Source organism: Coregonus lavaretus (genome assembly GCF_964263955.1).
Source record: "Coregonus lavaretus genome assembly, chromosome: 22".
NCBI lineage: Eukaryota > Metazoa > Chordata > Actinopteri > Salmoniformes > Salmonidae > Coregonus > Coregonus lavaretus.
Window position 1 is genome coordinate 27,906,836 of NC_140009.1, and position 20,720 is coordinate 27,927,555.

Sequence of the window (20,720 nt, forward strand, 5' to 3'; positions counted from 1 at the left end):
TGATCTGTCACTGCAAATTGGAGAAATTGGGTAATAAGAGACTGTACCGCCTTCTCCTTAGTCACCAACACCTGTGAGGAAGGAAAAGAGAGGGAAAGAAGGGAGAGAATGGTACAGTGTAGAAGATAAATTACCGGTAACCCATATTGCAAGCTGTAATTTCTGCCTGAGAGAAAAGGATAAACGTAAGCAGGGAGGCAAGACAACAGAAGTGAAAAGAAAGCGCTGGTAAAATAAACCAACCTGTAGCTATTGACCAGTGTTTCTTTGGTATACCATTCTTATAAGGACAGTGCCTGAAATGCCAACTAACAAGCTTGTGTATGGCATTTACATAGATTATACAAAGCACATTGGCCAACAAGAACACCGTAAAGGACAAAATAGAGCCTGCCCTGACTAACGAATGAAACGTCTACATTGTGGTAAGATCTGATAAGCACATGTTTTAATATGAATAAATTGAGAAGCACAGTGAGAGGAAAAAGGCACACCAAATCCCACAGCACAGGAAACATGACAACTATATATCTGGTGGTTGAGAGTTGAGGAAATCTTCTTGAACGTATCTTCTGATGGCTGGTACGATCGTATTCCACGATGGAGTTACTTATACAGTATGACAGCACAATCTGAGGAGTTGAAAGTGGTTCTTTGACATTTGTTCACTTGCATGTTGACTATAAATAAATAAGGAACATATACTTCAAAAACGTGACAAAATGTCAGTGTGAAATTGTGGATGTGACATGTCCTTAATTTGTTCAATTCTTAGACTAGAAAACAATGTGGCTCTGTTTGTTCAGTATACTGTGATGTCTGGTCCATAAACGTTTTACAATAAAAGCTTTTCTATATAAATTGTTAATCAAAATAGTTGAAGTGATTTTGTGCTTTGAATTGTTTGCTTCTTTTCTGTCATACTCCTCCATGCTCAAAACTGTCCCAAGGGAGTTGCTGAAGCTCAGGAACACCACAACTGCACCTGTGGTTTAGGTTCACAACACGCGGGGTGTACTGATCGATTCAGCACCACAAAAATGGCACTACTCTGTCAAATCATGACGGAAAGAAGGACAGGAGTCTAAAGATTCCTAAAACAATTCTAAACTTTTATTTTCTAACAAGAGTGAAAAGAAACAAAAAGGCAACATTGAAATGAAGTTTATACACAAACGCACGACAACTGCGTCTGCAATATCAATACCAATAATAATAATAATAATTATTATTATTTTAACCAAGAGACAAAGTAAATTTTGATAAAGTGAGTTAAAGTGAAGTGTTACTTCAGTTTGGAAGGGAGAGATAGATAGAGAGGGCGAGAGATAGGGAGAGATAGAGAGAGAAGAAATATGAGGAGACTGAAAAACAGGACAGAATAAAAGGATAAATCTGAGGGGATCATAGGATCAAAATGAATGAAAGAGTAGTTTGAGAAAGAGAAAGTAAAAGTAGTGAGAGAATGAAAGAGGTACAGATACCTATTTTGGGAAAGTAGCACCAAAAAACATTCCCAAAATATCCAAATGAGTTTTATTCAAAATGCAAAATCCCCTCTGACAACCCAGCCTCAACAAATAAGATCAAATACAAAAAAATACAAGTTACCACGGTGACCATCGCCACCTATGATCTGCTGTGATTCACAACTTTCCACTGTACTGAACTTCAGCTGTAAGTAAGCTTCATGTCCAAAACCCCCAGAAAAATAAATCAATATCATTCATTTCTACTTCAGTAAGTGGGTGTGTGGGTCAACTTAACCGGACCCCCCTGTCCATCTGTGAGGCTTGTTCCAAACTAGCATTTAATACAGCTGAAAAAACATAGCATACCGACTGACTGACAGACTGACCTGGATCCCTAATTAAGACCAAGAGACTCTCCTTTGACGAAGCCAGCTCACACACTCCGAACACGTTCACTGGGAGGATGGAGGGAGGTAGATAGAGAGAAAGACAGACAGAGAGGGGGTGTAAAGTACAGAGCAGAAGAGAAAGATCGAAATAGAGTGGGAGGGCTGGAGAATTAGACAGAGGAGTGTAGAATCTAGATGTAGGAGCTCAGAAAGAGAGAGATAATCACTGTGTTAGTGTTTGAGAAGACAGGGGATAGACGGGGGAGCTGTATCCAGGGGGATAGACGGGGGAGCTGTATCCAGGGGGATAGACGGGGGAGCTGTATCCAGGGGGATAGACGGGGGAGCTGTATCCAGGGGGATAGACGGGGGAGCTGTATCCAGGGGGATAGACGGGGAGCTGTATCCAGGGGGGTAGACGGGGGAGCTGTATCCAGGGGGGTAGACGGGGGAGCTGTATCCAGGGGGGTAGACGGGGGAGCTGTATCCAGGGGGATAGACAGGGGAGCTGTATCCAGGGGGATAGACAGGGGAGCTGTATCCAGGGGGATAGACGGGGGAGCTGTATCCAGGGGGATAGACAGGGGAGCTGTATACAGTGGATAGACAGGGGAGCTGTATACAGGGGGATGGCCTGCATCTTTCCTTCCACAGTTTGACGCTGTCTTCCAGCCCAGAATGATCTGTCCATTCTATTTATCTCCAAACGTTTGACCATTCCTTTCTCCAGTGTTGCATCCATAACCATCTCACAAGATCTGAGTGAGGGGGAGAGAGACAGAGAGAGGGAGACAAAGACAGTTGGAGAGCGAGAGAGAAGCATGAGTTTAACTAGTTCAACTTCTTTCAAACAAGTCATGTAACTAATTATCTCTTGAACAAAAGTTTTAAAGAAATACACAAGTAGGAACTAAAAATAGAATATAAACCAAAGAGCAAAACAAAAGCGAGGGGGTCTGAGGGTTACCTCAGGGTGCGTCTGGATGGGTATGTGGGAGGGAGTGTGGTTGAGGGGCCGGTTCTTCTTGGACTCTGAAGTGTCCTGGGACCGGGGTACTCCCTCCGCCTCTGTGTCGACCCTCTGGCTCTTCCTCTTCCTCTTGGAGTCTTTGGCCCGCCCCCCACGGCCCGCTCCCTTCTGCTCCTGGAGCTCAATCTGAAGAGAGGGGGGGTCAGGACAAAAACATAATATATTGGACATGTAAAAGGACAACAACACCATAGGAGTTATTACAACATACACAGCTAAAGGTAAAGGTTTCCTGGTCACTCACCAGTATGAGTGTTCGGAGTGTGTGTCTCTGTGGCTCTGAAGCAGCCTGGAGGACCCTGTGGATGGTGCTGGTCTGGTCCAGAGACACCTCCAGCAGGTCTCCCTCCAGCTGTAACTCCTCTAGCTGGGTCCTGGTGGCCGGAGACAGCTCTATCACTGGGCCTTTTAGTGACGGGACCAGCGGCAGCAGAGAGCCCACACCTGGGTGGAGGTGCAGAGGGGTACAGTCAGACACAGGGAAAAAGTCTACTGGGTTACATCAACATCATGGACTGGAGTTGTTACAATATTGGCTACTAACCTGTTACATTGTGGTGAGACATTACTTTCTTGCTTACGCCGTTTTCACATCCAGCCTGCCTGCCGCCGTTCATCTCTTTCTTCAGGGTTTTCTTGGGAGAGTTCTCCTCTGTGAGGTCTATCACTCCCTCTGAATCTGACAGCACTATCACCGACTCAGAGTTCCCTTTCTTCCCATCCTCTTCCTCCTGCTCCTCCTCCTCTCCCTCCCTGTGAGGCTGGCTCTGTTTGAGCTCCTGCAGCCTCTCTAGTGCCCCCTTTATCTCTGGGGTGTCCAGTGCCTCCTTGGCGCGCCCCTGCCAGGTGATGGCCCTCTCTGTGAGACACTGCAGGGCCTCTCCCTCTGGCAGACGGACGGGGAGCCTCTGGAGTGCCACCAGCAAGGCCAGGATGGTCTCCAGACGCGGGCGCCGCGAGCGCTGGCACCGCGGGCACAGGAAGCGTGAGTCCCAGTCCCACCAGCAGAGGGGGTTGGTAGGGGGCGCTGAGGAGGGGAGCAGGAGGGAGGGGAACGGGACACACCCACCGTGGAACCAGTCTTTACACAGGTGGCAACGCAGCAGAGGGGGGCGAGGCGCCCGGCCACACACACACACTGACTGAGGAGGAGAGGCACCGCCTGTCATCGTGTGGTTACTGTCCCCGTTCTCAGAGTGGAGGGGTGTGTCTAGCTCCATGAGGTCCTCCCCCCACCTCCCACCTCCGTTCTCCTTGTCCTCCTGCTCTGTCTTTACCTCTTTCTCTGCTGTCTTCTCCACACCTGGTTTAGACAGGTTGACCTTCTGGAGCCTCAGCAGAGCCTCTTTCTCCTGGTGCTCTCCCTCTTTAAACGCCGTCACCTAGAGGGGGACAGACGGATTATGCACTGCACTTTTTATGGTCTCTGCATGTTATTTGTATGTGACTGAAGCATCACTGTAGCCCTAATAGAAACTGCCTTAAGGGGACAAATCAAGTTGTTTGGATTTGGATATGAGATTCTGACACTGGTAGGTAACACTAACACACTGAACAGACTAGAACCTGACAGCCATACTGTCTGGCTAGGGCAGACCCCATGCAGACTCACAATGGCTCCAGGGTCTCTCAGGTCCTGCGCAGAGAGGCCCAGAGTGTTTGTATCGGTGTCATCTAAACAATCTGTCTCCTCTCCCCTCTCTTTGCGCATCTCCACACATGGACACAACACCTGCAGCAAGACAAAGTTGTGATGCTGATGGCGTTAGTAAGAGCCACACGTTCACACACACACAAACTACATTACTGGCTAACACACTCACATATAAAGACATCTTAGGGCTGACAATGTTAACATACACCCAAGACTTAGTTCAACAAAGTCTGTAGATAGATATTGAGACTAGGTCCCAAGGCTTCCCTCCCTATCCATTAAGCGTGATTGATATGTGCAGCAAATCCTTTTTAATCAGTGCGGGGCAAAACAACTGTAAATAAAGAACTAAAAAGGCCCACACACTCTCCACCCCTGGCCTCTCTGACCTGTAGCAGGCTGTGCTGGCTGCTCTTCTTCAGGAAGGTCTTGGAGGCCTTGTCTCTCCAGGAGTGGGCGCTGGCTACCTGCAGCTCCAGCTGCCTCAGCTCCTCCATCCTGACTGGCAGGTCTCTACCTATCGCCACCAGGCCCTCCAGGTCATCCAGACATGGGTAGTGCTCCCCATTCTATAGTACACACAGAGGAAGAGAAGGGGATGTTAACAGAGGACAAGCCAGGGTTACGTTTAGCAGGGCACAACATTGTGGAACATTGTCATAGACTTGTATATTGTAGAACAAGCATTCTTCTCTGACAGAATAAGGAATTAACGTCCGCTCTGCTGTGTCCATGCACTTCCTATTTGCAACATTGCACAACGTTTGTCAATTAAACGTGACCCAGGTTATGATAGACAGTAAGAGTTGGTGCTACTTGCCTGGATCTCCTCCAGGTCAGTGACCCAGGCCCTGGCCCGGCTCAGACAGCCTTGGAGAGACAGGATGTTGGGCAGCTTGACTGGGATGAGCTGGGCCTCGTTCACTATGGCCTCCAGGGTGGACAGAGGGTGCTTCTGCCTACAATCACACCGGGAGAGAGAGAGGACATTAGGAAGAGCAAAACAACCTGAGAACAGTGAGTCGAGACTAAAAGAAAAAGAGAGAAAGAGAGATGAATGAGTGGGTGAGACAGTGAGAAGAGAAAGAGTGACGGTGAAAGAGAGAATGAAAGCGTGAGCCAATATGAGGTGTCCCTCACCGTTGCTCCAAACAGATCTGGGCCTTCTCCTCCCAGCGTTCTGCTATCGTCAGCAACTCCTGCAGCTCTGCCATGGCCGTTTCCACAGAGACGCTCTGGGGCACGATGCAGCCCGCCTCCATCAGGTTCCTGAGGACCACCAGGGTCACCTCACTCCCCTCGGGCCCCAGGGTCCGCCGCACCTCGCCCAGCCAGCGGCCCTGCTCCTGCATCCCCTTGAGGAGCTCACACTCTGGGGCATCAACAAGTAGGCCAGCCCCCTGCTCCAACAGGGCCTGGAGCTGCTCTGGGGGAGGGGAGTCTCGCCGCCAGTCCCTGTCGCTCACTAGAGCCTGGGCCTGAGTCTGGAACGCCTCTATCGTACGCAGGACCGCCTGAGAGAGGGGGAATTAAAAAGGAATGAGAGGAAGTAGGGAAGGAAGAGAGGGCCGGACAATGTAGCTGGTGGATCCTGACCTGTACGTCCTCCAGCTGGCTTATCACACAGGGCAGGTTCTCCATCTTCTCCACTAGAGCCTTGAGTTCAGCCAGGGTCATCCTCCTGCAACACATACACAGCAATGTTTGTTATCGTGTATGTGTCACTGTGGAGCTAAATGCATTGGGTATGGCAGTGTGTGTTACCTGGTCTGTGTCTTGTTGAGGAGCTCAGTGCTGGTCTGCTGACAGTGCTGCGTGTCAGTGATGACAGTGTTGAGTCTCTGGAGCAGCTCGTTGTCAGGAAACTTCTTCTCTGCTGCCTCTGCCTTCAGCACCTCCAGATCCGTAATGCCTGGAGAACCATGAACTCAATGTCAATATGCATTTTTTATTCACTCTTAAGACATTTCTTTGGGGACATTATTCAGCTACAGAAGAGTATTGAGTGTTATTCTTGTCAAGTTTATGGTTTGGGTCTAAGGGTGTGTAGTTCTTACCTATCTTGTTGCCCTCTTCCTGCTCCAGAGCCTCTTTCACTCTGTTGGCCCAGGAATCAAACGACTCGGCTCGCACTTTGAGCCGGTGTAACATGGCCAGCAGCTCATCCAGAGTGTACCTGTACCTGCAGGGAGAAGAAAACGGAGGAGGAGACAGGTGTAAGGCGCTAGTGGTAAATAAAGGATACATAGAGCGAGAGTGAGCGAGCGAGACAGACAGACAGACAGACAGTCCGTAGTACCTGAGGTAGAGTTTGTCAGTTGGGCAGTTACAGAGGTCCTGAGTGTGGTAGAGACAGACGAGGCGTTCAGGGCAGTTTGAACAGGCCAGGGCCGACAGGAAGCAGGTGGTCTTGCAATTATCACACTGCCTCTCATCATCAGGTAGCAGCTCAAACGCCTCCCTCTCAGCCTCTGTGATGCCCTGAGAGAACACACACAGGGCTTAAGGAAACCACAACACACAGCTGAGCAACACTGCTTTACATACAGTCAGTATTACACAACAAACACCACCAACATTTCTTACAAACTCACATAAACCAAATAGTCAATATAACGCAAGAAGCCACAACAAACAATCAAATTGCTCACACAAACCACAAAGTAATTTCACTGACTGCTCAAGTCAGTGACCAAACCACAGCCAGTCCTATAGGAAACCCAGACCAAGCATCTATTCCCGTCTCTCACACTCGCTCAACTTCAAGTGTATTAGCCTCACCCTCTCCAGCAGGCTCTTGCGTAGCTCCCTCTCCTCCTGGACGATGCTGAACATCTCTCGGTGTGTGGCGGCGGCCAGGTTGAGGTCCAGCTTCTCTGGGCATGCGGCCATCTTACAGGTCAGCTCTTCGTGGGAGAACACACAGTACCGCCGCAGACGACGGTAGTGCTCGATACAGGAGCGCCCTGCGGGGAGCTGACGGGGTGAAAACAACGTATGAAACTCCCATTGGGGTATAGACATAGTTGGGAAGATCAGAGTCGGTTTAATTCTCAGGACACGGATGATAGCCTTACCCAGTCTGCAGTGCAAAAGTTGACAGCTTCAGCAAAGTTGTATCCCTGATTGAAGCCGCTGTGGTAAGCTCTGGGGAAAGTGATGACAAACTCGCCAGCACACTGGTTGGTGCGCACAACCTGTCAATCAAATGCAACAAGGGAAGGGGGTCATCAGTGTGGTAATTGTTTACAAACATTTCTCGCAGTTATTTGTCATAATCTCAACTCCATAATATGATGAGGTGTAGTATGGATATAAGAGAGTTTATGGTGCTTGCGCATCGCTCCACGTCCTTTCCAACCACTCCGCTAAAAAACGCTCCTCACTCAAACTAAAAAAAAACTGCAGCTCCAAATTAGCTCCATTCATTAAAATCACAATTTAACCAACACCCATCTATTTTTGTCCCTACCTGGACCTACCATTTGGTTTTGAAACCAAACCATATGATTTGAATGAAAAGTATTTTAATAAACAACATGAAAAGGTGACTGTAAGAAGCACTCATGTCGTATTAAATAGCATATAAACACTCTAAATAGGTCAGGAGCCAGACAGGGAGCCTAATTATTTCCTTAGAATTAATTACAAATTACAGCGCCTTTTAATTCATTTTTAGAAACATGAGTTTGGCCAGTCTGTGGCTTCAAGCTCATGTGATGGTGCCTGGAGAGCAGGCTAGCAGCAGAGAATACCCTCTTAGCGCTTGAGGCCACTGGGGATGCTAAACACCCTTCGGGCCACTCTTGCCAGGCTGGGTGTCGTTTTTCTTTCTTTCTCTCTGTATGTAGGCCTAAAGGATTTTAAGTAACATAACCCTATCAAAACAGAAAGCTCCTTGAAAGAGGTAATATGCCAGGCCTACTGGGCCAAAATCAATGATGGCCTATTGTATAGATAACAGAACGAAACTTTTAAGAGATCAGATTTGTTGTTTATAAATACTTTTCTACAATGACACACTTAGCTAGCTACCCACCTCATGCATTTCTGTTAGCATGTGCACGTACCAAGTACACCATCATGCTTTCGGGATACGTGTCTTTTCAGATTCCACAATGATTCTTTAGTTGTGGACACTACATCACCACACTCTCTCTCTCTTGCACTTGGTCCTCTTCATCTTTGTAAGTCACCTTGATTTTGCACCTGTGTGTTTTATCAGTTTCTTTATGACAATATTTAGCAAACTCCATGAGAGTAGCTAAATCAAGGGGCTATAGCAGCACACAAGTAGACTACAAATGCATGCTGGGACGGCATGCCCTGAGCTGGTGAAGTGAGCGCTACTGGAGCTAAACTGGAGCGGGTGAGAAGGCCGACGCTCCAACCTTTGGGAAACTCGCTCCAGTCAAATTGGGCACGCTCCACTCCTCGCTCAACTCCACTCACATACTCTGGTGTGTGTGTATGTCTGTACATAATGTACACGTGTGTGACGTACCGGGACCCCGTGGGCCATGAGGATGTTGGGGTTCATAATAGTGACCAGCTGGTGGAGGAGGTCAGGCTGGAACTCAAACAGCTCTGGGGTCAGCTTCTTCATTACCTCCTCTAACTGCTCTGCTGCTACAGAGGGAACCCCGTACCACGTCTTAGGCTCACCCCTGGAGGAGGAGGGGTCAGAGGTGGGAGAGGGGGACAGAGGGAGGAGGGAGAGGTAAAGGGAACAGCGAGAGGGGGGAGAGGGGAACAGAGGGAGAGAGGGGAACAGAAAGAGAGGGGGGAGATGAGAACAGCGTTTCTCACTAACCACATCTATCAGTCAGTACATCTATAATCCTGTATAAAGCTATTGGCCATAAAAGGACAATCTCAACTATCTACAGATGAACTACCTATTAATACCCCATGTCTACTGTAGGGGTTGTAACGTTTTGTGTACTGTAAAGTTAGTGTCCTATTTACCAGTGCAGGTAGTTGATGGAGTAGCTCCAGTGGTCTTCGATGTGCCAGCAGAAAGCTGAGAAGACCATGCCCACGTAGAGCCAGGGCACCTTCATGCCAGAGATGTCTGCGTTGATGTGGCACAGCAGGGACTGCTCCAGCACTGGCATCACGTTCAGGTTCCAGCCGCTGCGGGCATAGTCCTGCAGACACAGAAGAGGACAGCAAGACGGTCAGGATAAACTGAGCAGGTTTAGCTTTGGAGGAAATGTATATTGTTTTATATATGTTGTATAAGTATCATATTAATGGCATATCAATGAGAGCAGAATAGACAAGCACTGTATATTTAAAGAACGATATATAAAGGACAAGACAACAGGAGTGAGAGAGAGATATGAAAAGGTTGATAGTTACCGCTTCCTCTTGTGTGAGGTTCTTCGTGCCGTTGTTCATGGGGAACCCACTACCAAAATCTTTAGAGTGGATGTCTGCTCCATACTCCACTGTCACGTCTTCCTCTATACTACTGACCAACCGCCAGAACTCTCTCTCCACCAGCTCTGTAGGAACCATCTACACACACACGGACATTAGTAACACACCAACACAAAAACTCATATTGAAGAAAATATAATGTATCAATATAATCAACTAGCATTTCTTCATTAGTAAGGATTAGTTTATCTCCACATCAGAGCAAAGTGTTCATTTATAGGTTGTACAGGTGCACTTACATGGACAGGCATGTTGAAGTAGTCTGCTTTGAAGGTGTCGGCCATCTCTCCAAAACTCTGCAGGGTGTACTCTCTAGTAGCCTGCTCAAAACCAAAGGCCTCCGCTGGCCTCTTACACTCCTGAGGGAAAGGGAAGAAAAGGAGAGGCAGACATGAGGCCATCGAAGAAATGGATTGGAAGGAGGCAAATCTAATAATTACCATACATACAGATGACTATAATGCAAAGTTTACATCCAGTGTTTTTCTTGACAGGTTTACATGTCAATAGCCTGTGTTCGATAGACATAGTTATAATTCTCCTGACCAGGCCTCCAGCCCGGGTTCCATCCATCACACACTTTTCCCCTACAAGCTACATCTTCCAGAAAACTGCTTCAATGACTCCACAGACTCCTCAGGTTAAAATATGCACAGAGGCTCCAGATGAATTAGACGGTGGATGGCTGCACCCACATAGCAGGATGTTTGTTTGACGCAACAGGATGTTGTGGGTCTCAATAGCTAGTTTTGCATCCAATTGGTGACAGTTTAATGTGAATATTTTAAAAAGTGCATAAAGAAAATATGCTCATTTCCCACTAGTGGTGTTTCCACCAAACAGACTTGTTGCGGATAAAAATCAGTGCATAGTGCACACAAAATGTACTTTTTCGCTTAAGTTTTCAAGTACCGAATACAAATCTAACATTCAATGTGTTTCCATCGCATTTTGAACTCTACCGACAGTTTTGTCACAAAAACTGTTGCGTTAAATAGCAAACGTGCCTACTCTGGTCTTGGCACATGTGCTCTACCTAACAGCTGGCAGATACTGTGTGGGTAGGCTGTGTGGGTAGGCTGTGTGGGTAGGCTGTGTGGGTAGGCTGGTCTACATGATGAGATTATTATGGATAAGAGCGAAGAATATTTGTATTTGTCAAACAGCAGTCAAGCATCGATCATCATGTCACCAGAATAAGACCCTCCATATTTATTGGAAAGGAGCATCAAGCTCATCACCGTGCACTTTCACCACCCTGTGAAGTTCATAACTTATTTCATTTGTAGCTTAATAAACTGCATGGTTTCCCAAGTCATAGTGGGAGGACCACACACCATATCATCTCGTGACTCCAAGTGTACTTCGATATGATGGTTATTATATCAATATTTGCGCATAAAAAGGTGTTTCCACCGCCATTTCTCGCATACCGGTAATTACCTTTACAGACACAAAAAGATCCCACCATGTGGAATGAACAAATTATCTGTCGGCATTTATGAAATTGTTCCCGAAACGTCCTGTTTCCATCACAGCTGTCGTGATCATTTCTTTTTAGACGGTTTATGACTCTCTCTCACCTCGGCCACACATTTGGGGCAGCGCCAGTTGCCCTTGGGGGCCTCAGTGAGAGGAGGCAGCAGACAGAAGGTGTGGTAGTTGTCGTCACAACCGTCACACAGCAGGAGCTTCTCATCCTCGTCACCACGGCCACACATCCGACACACAAACGAATCCACCTTCGCAGAACAGATAAGTGAAACAGAATTAAAGTTCTGCATTTAAATTGCCACACTCAAATATGTTGGAAAGGAGCTGACTAACGAAATAGTACATGTAAATTGTTTACCCATTAAATTACTGACAGCATAGATGGTGATCAACTAGCTTAATTTATTTTCCCATTTAAATTGCCACCTTATGATTCGAATATCTATTCCATCTGATTTTGGATCAGACATAACATACAGGGCTGGATTCCCAGACAGAGAATCTTCAGTGATCATGCTTCTTAGTCCAGGATAAGCCTTAATCTGTGCCTGTGTAACTGGCCCATAAACATGAATGGAGGCTAAGGCCCTTACAAACGGAGGGTTGCCGAGGTTACGTCTCAGCCGCATGGTCATCTTGGTGCAGGGCCCGTCACCCTTTTCACCATTGTCTTGGTCCCCGTTGTCATGAGCTTCTCCACCTTCCTCATTTTTCTCTTCCTCTTTCTTCATCTCACTCTTTATCGTAGCATCAGAGGGAGGAGGAGCCGTGGTGGTTGTGCTGCCATCTCCTCCTTTCTCTTTGACCTCCCCTGGCTGCTCCTTGACCTGGACAGCAGCTGCAGCCCGGACAGTCACAGTCTGAGGCAGCTCTTCTGGAAGGAGGGAAATTGGAGAAGTGGTCAAGATCAGCTGTAACCCAGCATTCAACACACACTGAAATTGCACCGCATTCTATAGAATACTACTTTTTGACCAGATCCCACATTTCAAACACAACCAGGTAGGGGGGTGAGTGATTGTGGCAGAGTTGTGTTACCTTTCTTGGGAATGCTCTTATTTCTGGGCACCAGTCCTAGCCCCATCATCTTAGGCCCCGCACCGTAAATCTGCAGTTTCTTCAGCTCTGGGTTCTTCTCTATGTCCTCCTCCGTGGGATCAGGCTAGGGGACAGGTGTCAAAAAGTCAGTATGGAGATGTGGTGGGAGCAACACCAATATACTTTCAGGTATACTGAGAGGGAATGGAGAAGCAGAAGGGTCAGGAGATAGTGTGAGGATGAGGGAGAATAGTAGGACTAGAGGAGAGGATCGGCTAGGAGAGTAGAACCTCTCCATACAGTACATCTGTGACTATTGACAGTTACTAAACAAAGGTAACGACCCACCACCGTGTTATAAGAAAAAGCATCCAAACACACGTCTAGACACACGTACCAACAAAGGAAAATAATTTGGGGAACCTACATACAAGTCTCAACTCAGCTGAACTGAAATGAGTGATTCATAAAATAACAAATTCACTCAAGTCGAGGTTGTGAGGTGTCATCTGTCTCAGATCCTAAATCTGTAAAATGGTGTTCCTAACTTCTGAAGGGGCAATGCTTGAGAGCATAAATGTACAAAGCTGCGTTTACATTTTCCAAATATTTTACTTTCTCAAAAGGCCAAGTGGAGTGTCTAACAGGGTTCTTGCCAAACACAACATACTGGTGTTCAGACCGATGCACTCTAACAGAACACATGCAGTCACACAACCGACTGGTGTTCAACTGACCGATGCACTCTAACAGAACACATGCAGTCACATAACCGACTGGTGTTCAACTGACCGATGCACTCTAACAGAACACATGCAGTCACACAATAGCGCTGCAGAAGTGAGGGAATGGAAGCGTTAAGCAAGGACACACAGAGACTGACTAGCAGTAAATAGAGAGGGGGAGAGAGAGGGAGATTCACACTGATTTCATAAACAAGTACAGGCGAGACAGGTAATTGCTGATGCATTTACATAAGTTGTTGCCAGGGACAAACAGTGAGTGGGTGGGTGAGTGAGTGGAATAAGGGCTAAAGACAGCTAAAGCTTGATGCTAGGCTATTGAATGGTGATGTTTGTTAAGAGTTATAAAAGGATGGCAAGGGCCCTGCCGCAAATAAAGAAGGCGAGAGAGAGAGAGAGCGAGGCGTTTGTTCCTAGAGAAATCGAGCCAGATAGAGACGGGCGAGGGTAGAGCCGGGAGAGAGCGAGCACTCGCATTGTGCTCAAAAGAGACAGGCAGTACCGATGTAGAGATGTGTTGAGAGCCAGTGGAGAGAGGGTGGGGGGCAGAATCCTCTGGACCCTGCATAGGAAGACAACAGCAACAAAGAACTGAGACAGGAGGAGGAAGAAAAAGAGTGGCTGAGGAGAAAAAACTGCCATTGGAAGAGTGGAGAAAATGTGTATGGAGAGATGGAAATCTGGTGTGATGAAATATAATTACTTGTGTGTGATTGTAATAGGTGTGGGTAGACAATGTGTTTGCCAAATATAGCTGTGCTTGAACTGATCACATCGCAAGCACTTTTTGATCTGTATAGAACTGAGCCCTCAGAGAACGCATAGCCAAGGTCAGGACTCTCCAACCCTGTTCCCAGAGAGCTACCGTCCTGTAGGTTCACGCCAACCCTAGTCTAGCACACCTGATTCTAATAATTAGCTGGTTGATAAGCTGAACCAGGTTAGTTACAACTGGGGTTAGAGCGAAAATCTACAGGAGGGTAGCTCTCTAGGAACAGGGTTGGAGTCCCCTGGCCTAGGTAATATAAAAACACACAAGGATGCATACTTGGGTTTAAAACAAAACCATATCATCAGATTCTTATGGTGGACTATGATCAATCTGATGACATCTCAGTGTAAAGTTTAAAGAGATAGTGCAAGATTTTAAGCCCTTTCTCTACTTACCCAGAGTCAGATTAACTCATGGATGTGTCCAGTGCTACCTGTCAGCTGTCAACCTTTGTCCTATCATGATTATGTACCCATAAAACATTGTTATATTGGCCAACCCAATTATTCATATTTATTTTAAATAAAACATTTTTTTAAACCTGGCTAAAATGACCGTGTGAAATCAAATGCTAGAACTACACAAATCATGATAAGATTTGGATAAGAGCGTCTGCTAAATGACTAAAATGTCAAATGTAATGATGTAAGATAATGTTGTTGAAAGCCTGGGCTGAGGCTAAATGCAGGCAAATATTTTCTAATATTCATTTCTGGTGGAGGAGTCTCCAAATGATGGAGTCTGATCAGGACCAGGCTGTCTTATTGAGTGAGTTAGGGTAGCCTATACAAGCCAGGGCAATAGTTGCTTTATTTCCCTCATAAAATAATAGGAAATAAATAATATTGTTTGTTCTCGCTCTCATAAAGCTGATTGAGAATAGCCTAGGCTTAGGCTATCGACTTTCATTCTTGTTATTTTTTAAAGCGGCAACTTTAGGACAATACCTTCTTAGGTTGGAATATTTGGAAAATAAGCTACTGTTCATTACTAACTTGTCTTGAAGCTGTTATGATAGCTCTCTCACACACACAAAACGACCTCAAACTTCCTTCATACTGGACACAGAGACACAAAAATGGTATCCATGAGTTCATCTAACTCTTGGTAAGTAGATGGCCAAAATCTCACACTATCCCTTTAAGCATTTCTTGCCATTGTTCAAATAAAATCTGGAGTAAGACCTATTGAGAAGCAAATCAAAGATCTCACCACACCACCACTTTAAAAAGCAAAATGGTACAAAACAAAATGTATTCCATGGGTGAAAGACATGGGTACCCTGTTCAATGGCAGGGGTGACAAAATGAACAAGAAAGAAAGAAAGAAAGAAAGAAAGAAAGAAAGAAAGAAAGAAAGAAAGAAAGAAAGAAAGAAAGAAAGAAAGAAAGAAAGAAAGAAAGAAAGAAAGAAAGAAAGAAAGAAAGAAAGAAAGAAAGAAAGAAAGAAAGAAAGAAAGAAAGAGCATGCTGGATGTGTTCTGAGTGCATCATCAGCTCTTCATCTAGAAGACCATCTAGATTGTTTTTTCCCAATTTGGATTGAAAGAGCTGGAACTCAGATTAAATTCATTTGGATTAATGACTCATTTGGTGTAATTTAAATCAGATTAAGTTATGAATACAACGATATGAATGAAAAGTAATTCCGTTTTTCATTGCCAAAAGAAGAGATGCATATTATTACATGATTGTATGGGCGTATGTCAAATTTATCTTCTTGCCTAACCCAATGCATCACTGATAGAAGATAAAACTATGTAGACTATCAGTGGGAAAAATCTACGAGTAAGATGTGTTAACGGCAGGTGTTACCCCTAACTGAGATCTGTGATAACCAGTGTAGAGCACTAGTTTCACTACAAATTCTCAGAAGACAGTACATCACCATCCAATGAATAGATTTGGACCCCTTTCCTGAATGAGACTGGTTAAATATGGCTATTTATAGATGATGGTTGTGGAGGGTGAATGCTTACATCCTTGGAACGATCAACATGATCATGGCAATGAGTAAAAATAACCAACTTCTATTAAGATCTGTGAACTATACACAGATTGATACTGTTAAGAGGGAAATTATGTACATCGGTCATTGGAGCTTGTGTGCGGTCACTCACGTCTGGCTGGAGACGATTGGCTCGGCGTCCGTAGCTGCTTGTCTTGGATGGCTGGACAGACTGGCGTAGGGGGATGGAATGGGGCTTGTATTCTCTATGCACCTCCTCTCCATCATATAGCTTTGGCTTAGTCTGCTACACACAGAAATCCTGGGGTTAAACCCTCTTCTACATTCATGACTATGGATGGACACCATTTATAAACAGTGCAACTGGCTAAACAAATAATGAATGTAAGTCAATCCATGTCAAATTCTGTGTGATACATAATAGTTGATAGATCGCTTGTGTAAGCACAAAAGAACAGGAGCAAAGTGGGTGAGTGTAGCATTACCGGCAGGCTGGCCCCAGCTTGGAACACCTCAAAGGGGTAGACAATCCTCTCGTAGTGTGAGCGCAGGAGGGAGCCAATGTTCTTGCCTGGAGGGTAGCCAAGCTTCTGGGCCACGCGAGCCCAGCGCCTCTCCTTACTGACTATATCAAACCCTCCCTCATCTATCACAACCTACAACACAAAATAATACAAGTGCACAGTCAGCTCAGTTTTACTGGCTAAAGTACTGTTGGATAGTGTTAGCAATGGTAAGATCTATCACCATTTTTCAAAGAGTCTCTCAACATGTCTTATTTTTGAGTTATACAGAAATAAGACATGCAACAGGGGGTTTATTGAGAAATGAAAAACATGGGTCAGTCAGCTCTGGCACCTTGGACAGGCTGAAGAGGTCCAGGATGCGCCTCTCGATGTTTGGGATCTTGAGGGAGGATCCCTGGATCTCCCAGAACTTGGCGATCCGGTCCAAGTAGTTCAGCTTGACTCGTGTCTCCGCCTGAGGAGAGGGGGGTTAGGAGTGAATATGATTAGAATGAAAACTAAAATATAATCTTTGAGTCAACCAAAACACGTGACTTCTAAAACAGTTATTCAATATCAAGACTCAACCCATAGAAATAGAATGAATAGAACGGGCTTGGAAGCTCTAACACTGGCAATTTGACTGGTAAACTCATGGGTACATGAGCAATGGCTGCCTGATGCTGGATTGCCATGGTAACGTAGAATATTTATTCAAATCCTGCTAACGGATGTAGCTCATGCAATGGGATGTATTTTGTGTAATGTCAGTTGAGTTGACTCAAATCACAGCACAGACTGAAGGGTACATTTCCTGCTTTTACTTCCTGGCATGGGTACATTCAAAATGGCTGCCAGTCCACCCATTATGCCATCATTGACTTGAATGGGGATGGCCGTTCTATTCAGTCCATTTCTGTGACTCAACCATACAATGATACAATATAGGAGGGAGAGAGATTAACCTCCAGCTCATTGAGTCTTTGTATACGGGGTGTGAAGTGGAAGCTATCCACCTCCACAGCAAAGGGTGGCTGCCAGTCCTGTGGGCAGAGGAAAGCTTTGATCAATGTCTATGTTTGATGTAAACACTTGTCATCCTGTCATCACTCAATCCTGTACTCAGCTTGTAAGAAAGAGAAAGAGGACATCTACTTGTGTGTGCTAAGGTCAGAGGAAAACAACCGTATTCAACTCCACACAGGTTTCATGGGGTTAAATGATAGATGCTTGTCATCAGTAAACACTTACAGCAGGAGGACGAATCTTGCAGATTCCAGACTTCTCTGCAATTGGACGGATCTTGGCAATGTAGCCCAGGGGATCCTGAAACTCCTCCCATGATGGCTCGAACACTGGGCACTCCGGAGGAGGCACAAAGTCTTCCCCCTCCATCGCCCTGGCAACAGGTAAGGTCAACAATCTGCATGTCAAGTCACCACACAGTGGAGGTACTTACTTAGCTAAGTAGATTGGCAGTCAAAATAAATGTCACTATGAGAAGTCTGGGCACAATGTAAGATTACCTGCTAATCATTTCTATGAATGATACAGGCCCTATATATATATATACACGCTACCCATTGATTCTTGAAGAATACATTTATGCATGTCTTATAAAGGTTGGAAAATTATTTTAAAATGTAACCTTTATTTAACTAGGCAAGTCAGTTAAGAACAAATTCTTATTTACAATGACGGCCTACCCCGGCCAAAACCGGACGATGCTGGGCCAATTGTGCGCTGCCCTATGGGACTCCCAATCACAGCCGGATTGTGATACAGCCTGGAATCGAATCAGGGTCTGTAGTGACGCCTCTAGCACTGAGATGCAGTGCCTTAGACCGCTGCGCCACTCGGGAGTCTTTCCCTATCATAACCCCAAATCTAAGATTGTATTAATCCATTGTTTATGTAGTTATGAGTATTGTTAGACAACGCATCCTACATAAACACATCTATTATAAAAATTATATATTTCAAATGCATTTCTTGAAAATGTCCACTTCCAGTTCAAAGTTAGGCTAAGGGGAAAATAATCACAAGGTATTCTTCCTTATGGGATTACCAGTTCTTCAAAAATTCATAGGTACAGTACCATACATTGAATTGGATACATTAACAATGCTTTAGAGTATGTTTTTCAGATCAAACAAAGGGCCCCTAGGGACACAACCTACAATTTTGAATGGCAATTGTTTCACGAACGTTACATGATTCTTCTACTTTTGAATAATGTTCTTGAATTGAAACCTGTTCTAATATTTGGTATAAGTCATTGGAACATCATATAATCTTAAATCAAGTAAAACACCAAAATCCCAAACCTGTTAACCCAATATGGGGGAGGCGTTCTTTGTAACTGTTCTCCCCTCCCCCTACCTTACAGACACAGCAAATACTACATGGTGCCATTCTTGTCTCATGAGGTCAAATTGGTGTTTGGTCATCAACAGAAAAGAATACACTGCCTAACTAACAACTTATGTTGATACTTGGTGATATAAAAAGTTAGTCATACTGTCTGGGATATGATTTGTTTCCTACAATTTCACAAGACCTGAGGTTTGCCATCTGAAGGCCTCCTAAATATATTTTCAATAGAAAATAATGATGAAGACATTTGAGGAAGCTTGCTACTCAAATGCTGGACATATTCTCAAAATATAACTAAAGCCCCTAATCGCAACATACAAACGTCACAGGATTTAAAGGCCTGATTGCATCCATCCACGTTCCTATTAGCAAGACCAAATATGGGGATCCAAGTTAGTCAACAAATGAATATGGCCATTGTCAAACATCACAAAATATGGGTCATTTGGCAAATCGCTAGCTACATACCGGGAGGTCCTTGATGACTGACAAGTTAAGAAAATCCCAAGCAGTTTGGTTTACTTTAAGTTTCACTGTAGTTAGTTAGTTGCTAACTAGGATGTATCTAACTAGCATCTTAGCGAACTTCCCTGATAAGAAATATGGCTAGCTAGAGTATAGCTAACGTGACGTTATTAGACTTACATCATGTTAGATAGCTGGTACTTGGACAGCAACTCTTCCTGACACGTTCAACGTGATCAAAAAGGAAATTATGGACTCAGATGTCACCAATAATATGATGGGCCGTTTAGGTGTCTTGAAAGCTCACAGGGTCTATTGTTCAGCACTGGGTCACGATTGGGGAGGCTGAAGCTAACGTTACGGCCTCCACTTTTCAGCCCATCCCAGGCAGCACCTCCGGTCTCGGGTGGCACTGCGAATTGGCGTGGAAGTTTCACTGGAAATATTGGTTCCTTCTCTGTTTCGTACCTGTCCCAAGACAGATATTAATTGTTTGATTTTTAATCAAAATACTCAGGACAATCATGTAGACAATTATTTATCCTGAGACTACCCTCCTCCCTCTGTTGACAGTGTTGTTGTTTTGCTCAGCTGGCTAACGTTAGCTAGCTAGCTGTCGCTGGTTCGCTAGCTAGCTACTGTAGCTAGTAATGTTACGAGCTAACGTTATTAGCTAGCAAGCAAGGTCCAGTTAGCTCACGTAAAGTTGGCCGTTTTCAGCGTCGCTTCCCCTATAGACCCACTTCTGTTTTATTATAAGAGTAGAGATGATCCACTTTGAAGACTCGTTTGCTTGTAAACGAGTATCTCTGTGAGAATTACGTCCCCATCAAATCAATTTGTGACCAATTTCGCTATCCCCCGTTCATCCTGTCTGGGTTTAAACGCCATCTTAGTTTCATCATTGCCTAAGCGCAACCTCAAGTCTTTCAACCACTAGTACTACGACAGCTGAGTTATTTGAGTGGAAGAGAGGGCAGGAATTAGTCCCTCCACGTTCGCTCGATTTAGAGAAAGTAGTTCGAGACGCATTTTCTCTTATCGTCACCTATTTCACGAATTATGATACCCATTCACGGAATTATTTACTAATATACACTTCGCTAAATAAAATGAGTATATCGTTTAAAACGTGTACCATTATTTAAAAAATGCAGATGTGGAGGATGGCAGAAGTGCATGCATGGACGGAGTAATACCTACTGGCATAGTATTAGTCACGTACACAGTTTACAGCATGTATAAAAGGATCACTGACGTCATGATTCAACCTTGTTTTTTTTCCAGAGTTCCCAGTTGTCTTGAAATCACCGTGAATCCAAATAATGACAGACTTAAATGACAAAGTTTCATGACAATGCAAATAGT

General features: G+C 45.0%; 1 protein-coding gene across 5 annotated transcripts; it reads right to left on the reverse strand.

Annotated features, from left to right (window-relative positions):
• Positions 1 to 1,038: 1,038 nt before the first annotated feature.
• LOC311150165 (lysine-specific demethylase 5C-like) lies at positions 1,039 to 20,297 on the reverse strand. 5 transcript variants are annotated; one of them, XM_084187480.1, is made up of 29 exons: positions 20,053 to 20,297; positions 19,533 to 19,820; positions 17,763 to 17,910; positions 17,477 to 17,554; positions 16,864 to 16,986; positions 16,491 to 16,661; positions 16,157 to 16,291; positions 13,768 to 13,827; positions 12,523 to 12,646; positions 12,078 to 12,358; positions 11,574 to 11,732; positions 10,230 to 10,349; positions 9,910 to 10,068; positions 9,514 to 9,695; positions 9,050 to 9,212; positions 7,623 to 7,742; positions 7,327 to 7,521; positions 6,845 to 7,026; positions 6,603 to 6,727; positions 6,310 to 6,457; positions 6,142 to 6,226; positions 5,686 to 6,059; positions 5,366 to 5,504; positions 4,935 to 5,114; positions 4,504 to 4,623; positions 3,436 to 4,273; positions 3,136 to 3,335; positions 2,829 to 3,017; positions 1,039 to 2,619 (listed from the first exon to the last, which is right to left on the reverse strand). In XM_084187480.1, exons 2-29 carry the CDS (start codon positions 19,535 to 19,537, stop codon positions 2,611 to 2,613), a joined length of 4,812 nt encoding a protein of 1,603 aa, XP_084043606.1. In that variant the 5' UTR covers positions 19,538 to 19,820; positions 20,053 to 20,297; the 3' UTR covers positions 1,039 to 2,610. The 5 variants fall into 5 exon arrangements, with proteins under 5 accessions (XP_084043606.1, XP_084043608.1, XP_084043607.1 ...); XM_084187482.1 differs by lacking the exon at positions 13,768 to 13,827; XM_084187481.1 differs by having other exon boundaries at positions 16,157 to 16,288; positions 19,533 to 20,297.
• Positions 20,298 to 20,720: the final 423 nt, after the last annotated feature.

Bases quoted from the DNA above. Each gene is read 5' to 3' on its own strand.
- LOC311150165 (XM_084187480.1), bottom strand. The intron at 9,213-9,513 runs GTAAATAGGACA...CTCCTCCTCCAG, and splicing joins TCCATCAACTACCTGCACTG to GGGTGAGCCTAAGACGTGGT. The intron at 7,743-9,049 runs GTACGTCACACA...TTTGATTGACAG, and splicing joins TCATGGCCCACGGGGTCCCG to GTTGTGCGCACCAACCAGTG.